Raw genomic sequence first — 8,532 nt, forward strand, 5'->3', positions numbered from 1 at the left:
AAATTACACCTCCCTAAAGAAGCGTAAGCGATCATTATAAAGTAAAGAACCCAACTTGTAGGTTGGGGTCGATCCCACGAGGAATATGGTTTAGACTTAAGTTCAATGACGATTATATTCATTTAGCCAATGTATTTCTGAGACAAATAAGTAAAAGGGTGGGGGGATTTGTATAACAAATTTTGGAAATTATGAAAGTAATTAGTAAGCAAGGTTCAAACTTTTGTTGTTATCAAATTGAGAAGGAAACTAGGGCGTACATGTTCCCCATAAGCTCATAACTCTGTAATCCCAGTAATAGCAATCCCTTCCTAGTGTATTACATGCAAAGCGATAAGTTATGTATCTCTAAATCCTTGGTCCGACATCTAGAGAATTTTACCCCGCACCTTGGTACGGCTACGTGTGTATAATTTACTAACCCTTACCATTACATCATATTAGATGTCACCTCGATGTATGACTTAGTTTTCACCCTCACACCAATCGACATTAATTCTATTAGATAGTATCACACTAAATCTATGTTGATAATTCTTTTCTTATTAACTACCTCCTTGGTCCGGGAAGTAGCAACAAGGTGAGTTTTAATGTTTGCAACCGCTAAAAAGATTTCTAAACGAAAGAATTATCAATGCATGCAAAACACTATTCGGGAATTACTTAGTTACTATTCATACTTCATTAATTGCTCATGGTTCCCACAACCCTAGTTGTGAATTTAGTTACCCATATTAGTACGAACACAATTCATATTTGTAGAATAAGAAATCATGAACTTACGTAATGAGAATGATAAACCCAGAATTTCAACTTGAATTGCAAAGTCAAAATCTTCAAAACAAACTTAGGAAATTAAGAATTGCTAAAGTTGCAAGTTGATCTCCCAAGCCAAAAACTAGAACTAAAATAATAAAGTCTAACCTCCTAAAACGAGGTTTACATACCCAATGCAAGTTGATTCTCCTTCCATGCCTTGCCCTTCTGATCTACGATCACAATCCACAGAGCGTCAATGGACCTACGGTCTGTAGATCTCCTTCGTAGATGCCCTTTCCTGCATTTCTTTTAGCTATCTCTTTACTTCCGTGCCTAAACATCTTTCTTGCTAAACATGATAAAAACACATAAAAACCAATACAAAAAGGCCCTAGACACACACAACTCTTAAGTGAAATGTATTAAAAATACTGTAAGCTCATGGTATATCAACCATGAGTGGCTAAATACCTCGACTGGGGTTGTGGGATCCATGATGAAATTCTAGTTGCGATTCCATAAAATGAGTAAAGGGCAGTTTGGGTTTAAAATCTGTAGTTTTTACCTTTCAATATCGTTATAATCTAGTAAGTGCACACATTAGATGAGCATGTATCTGGTATTTGTTCGAGAGAAAAATACCAGTTAAGAAAAAGCTGAACTAAATTAACAAATTGGAGTTAAAGCTTGAGTTTGAGAGAAAAGAACTTTAACATCATATCATTGTAAGCGAGGGTCAACGTTAGTAACACTCTAGGGTCGAGAGAACATGAGTGATAATTATCTGATTAGGCTTAGAAGTGTCAGATAAATTTAACTCGCAATAATTCTGTAAACATTGATTTGCTTGACGCTCAATTACGGAAGAACACTAGAACTAATGTTATGGTGAACACAATCTTGGTTTCTCTTAATTAACTAAATCAACCTTACAACAAAATAGTCTGTTAGTCGTGAATCTGGATTTTGACTGCAAGTTTGGTAATCATAACAATTCAACCAAACCCAATTTACTTTCCATTGTTTATGTTTAGGAGATAATAACAACATTTGAATAAATGCGACAGTGAAACCTTATCTGTAAAGAAATTCTTTGTGGGATCGACCTCAACTCTAGTTGAGTTTTGTAAATTGACATCGACCGTTAGTGTTTTACTAGCTTTTATTCAATTTGTAGTTATATTTCCTATTTTTACATTTTGTTCTGTGTTTGTGTCTCTTTCAGGTAAGTTCACTTGTGTATGCCCAATACTAGAAGTAAAGGAGCCCTATTGCTTCCTTACGACCCTGAATTTCAGAGAACTATTCGAAAAATGGTTAATGCACAAGAACTAGAGGCTCAGAGGCACAGAATAGGCTTAGAAGCTGAAATTGATGCTGCAAGGAATGTCCAACAAACTGCTAAAATCAATCAACCTAGGCAAGGTATCCAACAAAATGCTGGAATCAATTAGCCTAGGGCAGTAGATGATAACAGAGGGGTGGAAGGATTAATCCCTCCCCAACGCCAACCAATAGATCCAAGGGGTAGAGCTCAACATCCAGCTCACATGATGTATGAAGAAGATGATGATGACTTGGATGGAGCTGGAGCCACTGGAGCTGCAGTGTTACCTGCACTACCTCCAGGTGTTAAGTTCACAATCACCAACACTATGATTCAATTGTTGAACCTAAAAGGTATGTTTAGGGGTGCAGCTGGTGAGGATGTGAATCATCATCTGATGAAATTTGTGGGAATCTATAAGTCATAAGAGTTTCCTGGAGTGAGCCAAACAACGATGAGATTGATGTTGTTTCCACTGTCTCTTACTGGAGAGGCAACTAACTGGTTGAATGAGATGCCAGACGACTTTATCAGAACATGGACTGAGCTAAAGAAAGCTTTCCTGGAACGATTCTTCCCAGAATCAAAAGAGCTGCAGATGAAGGACCAGTTAAGTACACACAAGCAGCTACAAGGAGAAGCAATGCATGACACTTGGTGGAGATTCATCCAAAAGCTGATGAAATGTCCTAACCATGATCTTACTGAGAGGCATCTGAAACAAGCTTTCTATAGATCTTTAAACTATGTTACCAAACCTGTTGTTGATGCAAGTTGTGGAGGTTCATTCACGAGAAAGCCATTCTCAGAGAGCATGCAACTGTTAGATAAAGTGTCAAAGAACAACAGGGCTTGGTACACTAGAGATGCAAAGGTAGGAGAGCTTGGTTATACATTTGAGCATTCAGCTGAACAGAGGAAGAGAGAAGAAGAAAGGGACCAAGACATGCACATATGTGGACACAAAGATATTTGCTCATAAAGCACATCATAGCCAAGTATGAAAAGGTAAATGCTATGGGACAACAAAACAAGTATGAGGATCAGGATATTGACCTTGATGAGGAAGCTAACTACTTGGGGAGCCAAAGAGGTTTTCAGAATTATAACTCTGGAAATCAGGGTTACAATTCTGGAAACGCATGTTAGAAATACGCTAGGGATGGTCAGTATGATAGGCCAACAAATAGAGATTAGGGAAACTGGCAGAAAAGAGATGGGTATAAGAATGATCGCAGTGGTGTTTATGTACCCCAGGTAATAGAGATCGGGCAAGTGGTAGTTCCAGCGGGTCTAAGTTAGAAGACATGATGGCTAAGGTACTCTAGAAAGTTGAATCAACTGATGCAGGGGTAAAAGAAGTGAGAGGTGATTTCTCGAGCATGAGTCAGTTGGTGGACTCTCACACCACCTCTATTAAACAAATTGAGCAACAATTGGGGCAACTCTCAGCCTCACTAAATCAGAGGAAGAATGGGTCACTACCAAGTGACACCATCCAAAATCCTAAGAAGGACGGGCATTGCGTGACCATTGCCACCAAGAGTGGTAAAGTTCTTACTGACTCTATTTCTGTAGGTACCAAATATAAACAAGTCTTGGAGAAAGCTGGCAGAGAGGAGGATGAAATTATATAGGTAGATTATTTGGAGGATGCTCAACCTAAAGCACAACCTGTGGAGGAAAAGAGAAAGAGGTCGAGGAAAACATGCCTTTATAGCAGATTCCCAGACCACCTCCTTCTTTCCCTCAAAGGCTCTAAAAGAAAGCTGAAGATGGGAAGTTTACAAAGTTCATCACCATGCTGAAACAACTTTCAGTAAACATACCACTGGTGGAAGCCTTGGAGCAGATGCCAGGATATGCCAAGTTCATGAAAGACTTGGTTACCAAGAACAGATTTGTAAGTATTGATTTCTCTATGGATATTCATCATTGCAGCTCCATAGCTACTAGATCACTGGTTCAGAAGAAGGAAGATCCAGGTGCATTCACTATCCTATGAACAATTAGGTCAATCAAGTTTGCAAAAGCTTTGCGTGATCTAGGAGACAACAACAACTTGATGCCATTACCCATCTATAACAAATTAGGATCGGGAGTTCCAAAACCCACAACAATGTGATCGATGATGGTTGATAAGTTAGTAAAGTGGCTTGTGGGAATCTTATGTGATGTACTTGTAAAGGTGGACACCTTCATCTTTCCAGCTAATTTCATGATCTTGGATTGCGAAGTGGACTTTGAGGTTTCCATCATTTTGGGAAGACCCTTTTTGGCCATAGAAAGAGCTTTGGTGGATGTTGAGAGATGAGAGTTGAAGTTCAGACTCAACACGGATGAGGTAAAGTTCAATATTTGCAGGTCAATGAAACAACCACAAAATATGAATATAGTATCTGCAATAGAGGTGGTTACTGATGAAGAAATGAGAGTACCCATTGAAGAGAGGATGGCTGTTGAAACATTAGCTGCAGTGCTGATGAACTTCGAAGCTGATTTCAGGTCAGATTATGTAGAGACTGTGAATGCTTTGCATGGTATGGGAGCACACTCATATGCTCTAAAGAAATTGGACCTGGAATTGAAAAACAGGCCAAGCCCTCCAGCGAAACCATCCATCGAGGAGACACTGGTGCTGGAACTGAAATAGTTACCCAGTCACCTCAGGTATGTATTTTTGGGTACTAATAACACTTTACCTGTGATCTTGGCTGCAAATTTAAATGAAGAGGAGGTGAAGGAGGTGATCAAGGTGTTGAAAAGGTACAAAAGGGCCATTGGGTGGACCATTGCTGATATAATTGGAATACCTCTGGGTATATGCACCCACAAAATTCATCTTAAGGAGGATTGCATCCCAAGCATTGAACACTAGCCAAGGCTAAACCCACCTATGCAAGAGGTGGTTAAGAAAGAGATAATCAAGTGGTTAGATGCTGGGGTAGTCTATCCCATTTCGGATAGTCACTAGGTTAGTCCAGTGCAATGTGTGCCCAAAAAGGGCGGTATGACTATGGTGGCAAATGCTAAAAATGAGTTAGTCCTACAGAGACCAGTCATTGGATGGCGAGTGTGTATGGACTACAAGAAGTTGAACAAGTGGACTTTGATGGATCACTTCCCCATGCCTTTCATGGACTAGATGCTTGATAGGTTGGCAGGTAAAGGGTGGTACTGTTTCTTAGATGGATATTTTGGCTACAATCAGATATCAATTGCTCCTGAAGATCAGGAAAAAACCACTTTCACATGTCCTTATGGCATCTTTGTGTTTAAACGCATGCCATTTGTATTATGTAATGCACCAACAACATTCCAAAGGTGTATGATGTCCATCTTCTCAGACATGGTTGAGGATACTCTAGAGGTATTTATGGATGATTTCTCTGTAGTAGGTGATACTTTTGATGACTATTTGTTCAATCTTTGCAGGGCTTTACAGAGATGTGAGGAGGCCAACCTAGTGTTGAATTGGGAGAAGTGCCATTTCATGGGAAAGAAGGGCATGGTCCTGGGAAACAAAGTATCACAGAAGGGGATAGAGGTCGATAAGGTAGAGATCGAGGTGATTGAAAAGTTACCTCCGCTAATTTGTGTGAAGGGTATTAGAACCTTTCTAGGCCACGCCAGGTTCTATAGGCGTTTCATCAAGGACTTCTCCAAAATTGCACACCCCATGTGTAAGATTTTGGAGAAGGAGGTGAAATTTGTCTTTGATGAGGCATGTCTCAAAACATTTGAGTGCCCAAAGGAAAACCTGATTTCAGTACCAGTGATCACTGGCCCAGACTGGGCGGATCCATTTGAGGTAATGTGAGATGCTAGTGGGATTGCTTTAGGAGTTGTGTTGGGGTAGAAGCACAACAAGATGTTTCATCCGATTTACTATTCTAGTAAGTCGCTGAATGGGGCACAACGAAACTACACAGTCACTGAGCAGGAACTATTGGTTGTGGTGTATGCGTTTGAAAAGTTCAGAGCATACTTGCTGGGCACTAAGGTGATAATTCATAGAAACCATGCTGCTCTGAGATACCTCATGGCAAAGAAAGATGCCAAGCCGAGGCTGATCCGATGGGTGCTGGTTCTCTAAGAGTTTGACTTTGAAGTGAAAGATAGGAGAGGATGTGAGAACCAAGTAGCTGATCACCTGTCTAGGTTGGAGGCTGCAAAGAAGGAAGAGCTAGATCTTGAAATAGATGATACATTCCCGGATGAGCAGGTATTAGCTGTAACTCTTGACCTTATCCCTTGGTTTGCTGATTATGCTAATTTTCTTGTTAGTGATGTAATGCCTGAAGGACTACCATTTCAGCAAAGAAAGAGGTTCGTGCATGATGTAGGTAAGTATATCTAGGACAAACCATAATTGTATAGGATTCGCGCTGATAACATCATCAGGCGGTGCATTCCTGAAGCTGAGATGCTGCACATTTTGGAGGCCTATCACTCATCTCCAGTAGGTAGTCATCATGGAGGTGCTCGAACAGCCCACAAGATACTTCAGTGTGGTTACTACTGGCCCATAATTCATTAAGATGCAGTGGACCAAGTAAGGAGCTGTGATGTGTGCCAGCGGCAATGAGCCATCTCTAGGTGCCATGAGTTACCCATGACACCCATTTTACAGGTGGAGTTGTTTGATGTGTGGGGCATTGATTTCATGGGCCCATTTGTGAGTTGCTATGGACAGAACTATATATTAGTTGTAGTGGACTATGTTTCCAAATGGGTTGAGGCCATTGCATTACCTGAGAATGATGGCAAGAGTGTAGCTAGATTCCTAAAGAAGAATATTTTCTCAAGGTTTGGCACACCCAGAGACATTATCAGGATGGTGGTTCTCATTTCTGCAACAAGGTGTTCCATGCTCTTCTGACCAAGAATGGGCTTAAATAACACAAGGTTTCTACACCTTATCACCCATAGACCAATGGACAAGTAGAGGTTTCCAATAGGGAAATCAAGGCAATCTTGGCAAAGACAGTAAATGCCAACAGGACAGATTGGGCACGAAAGCTAGATGATGCTCTATGGGCATATCAGACAGCTTTCAAGACACCTATTGGTATGTCTCCGTAACAATTGGTGTTTGGAAAGGCATGTCATTTGAAGGTTGATCTTGAGCATAAAGCACTCTGGGCGTTCAAGAAGCTAAACCTCAGTTGGAGCGAAACTGCAAACTTGAGGCTGGATTAGATCAATGAGATGGATGAGTTCCGTCTGAGAGCCTATGAGAGGTATGTACTGTATAAGGAGAGGATGAAGCTATATCATGACAAGCATATTGAGAAAAGAAGCTTCACTCCTGGTGACTTGGTGTTACTCTTTAACTCCAAACTTTGTTTGTTTCCAGGAAAGCTGAGATGTAAATGGTCTGGACCTTTTAAGGTCACACATGTTTTTCAATCTGGTGCTATTGAGCTGGAAAATGATAAGGGTGAGAGGTTCAAAGCTAATGTCCAGCGAATCAAGGCATATTTGGGTGTTCCTGAGGATGTGAAGATTGTAGAGGAATGTAAACTTGATGAAGTCTGAGTAATTAAGTGACTTGCGTCACGCCACGATGTTAAATTGTGCGCTGCTTGGGAGGCAACCCAAGATGTAATTGTACTAGATATTTTATCTTTTTCCTTATTTTTCTTTGTTTTTATAGAGTCACTATTTGCTGATGTGTGCATGAGAGAATAGGTGGGAAAATGCAGTAACTACTGCAGACTGAACTTCACGGACAGTCTCACGGACCTTGGTGCCCTTCACGGGCACTTTCATGATCCATCTACTTGATGATCAACCTAAGGAAGCTACTGGAAATTGCACAAAAAAGGGTTCATGGAAGGGTTCACGGTCTGTCAGAGCTTGTACAAACCGTTTAGCCTCTCGTGAACCTCAAGTATGAATTATAGTTTCTGAGCCAAGGTTACGGAAAGGTTCACGGACCATGGTGCCCTTCACGGGCATCTTCGTAGTCCGTGGCCTACCTCAGGTAAGTCTCCTAAGTGATAATCACGGAAAGGTTCACGGACTGTGAAGCCCTTCACGGGCCGCAATTTATTACCTAGTACCACCCGTATCCGACCCGACCTGCGCATGACCCAAATTGAGATTAAATGTATATCAGTTCATAAAGCACCAAAGGTCAATTTTTTCTCTCCTTTGTTCTTCCTGTAACAGTTAGAAACGAGTTCCATCATCAATCTATCCTAAATCCACCCGAGAATCATAACCCTAAGTTCGAAAGTTGATCAACTGATCCTAATCAAGTTTATCTTCCTCTATTTGAACAAATACCCTCATTATTTTCACGTAAAAAAATTCTTAATGTGTTGCAAATTTGATCTTGTATAAAATAGGTTTGTTTTGCTTAACATTAATCAAAATTAGTACACTAGTTTTGTTCTAAATTGATACTGCATTGTGTGGGTTAAATCAAATTAGGCGGT

At 40.5% G+C, this 8,532-nt stretch overlaps 1 protein-coding gene across 1 annotated transcript; it reads left to right on the forward strand.

The window, feature by feature from the left end:
• Positions 1-3,887: 3,887 nt before the first annotated feature.
• Positions 3,888-7,627, forward strand: LOC125869784 (uncharacterized). The gene is made up of 10 exons (XM_049550222.1): positions 3,888-4,071; positions 4,483-4,610; positions 4,682-4,756; positions 5,232-5,897; positions 6,030-6,173; positions 6,312-6,415; positions 6,467-6,548; positions 6,720-6,926; positions 7,019-7,157; positions 7,446-7,627. The coding sequence occupies exons 1-10, from the start codon at positions 3,888-3,890 to the stop codon at positions 7,625-7,627; spliced, it is 1,911 nt and encodes a 636-aa protein (XP_049406179.1).
• The last annotated feature ends 905 nt before the right edge of the window (positions 7,628-8,532 follow it).

The sequence above is a fragment of the Solanum stenotomum genome, chromosome 7 (assembly GCF_019186545.1).
Source record: "Solanum stenotomum isolate F172 chromosome 7, ASM1918654v1, whole genome shotgun sequence".
In the NCBI taxonomy this organism is placed as follows: domain Eukaryota; kingdom Viridiplantae; phylum Streptophyta; class Magnoliopsida; order Solanales; family Solanaceae; genus Solanum; species Solanum stenotomum.

Bases quoted from the DNA above. Each gene is read 5' to 3' on its own strand.
- LOC125869784 (XM_049550222.1), top strand. From the start codon at position 3,888: ATGCTGAAACAACTTTCAGTAAACATACCACTGGTGGAAGCCTTGGAG. The intron at 6,174-6,311 runs GTTCTCTAAGAG...CCGGATGAGCAG, and splicing joins GGCTGATCCGATGGGTGCTG to GTATTAGCTGTAACTCTTGA. The intron at 6,927-7,018 runs GTGGTTCTCATT...TATCACCCATAG, and splicing joins CCAGAGACATTATCAGGATG to ACCAATGGACAAGTAGAGGT.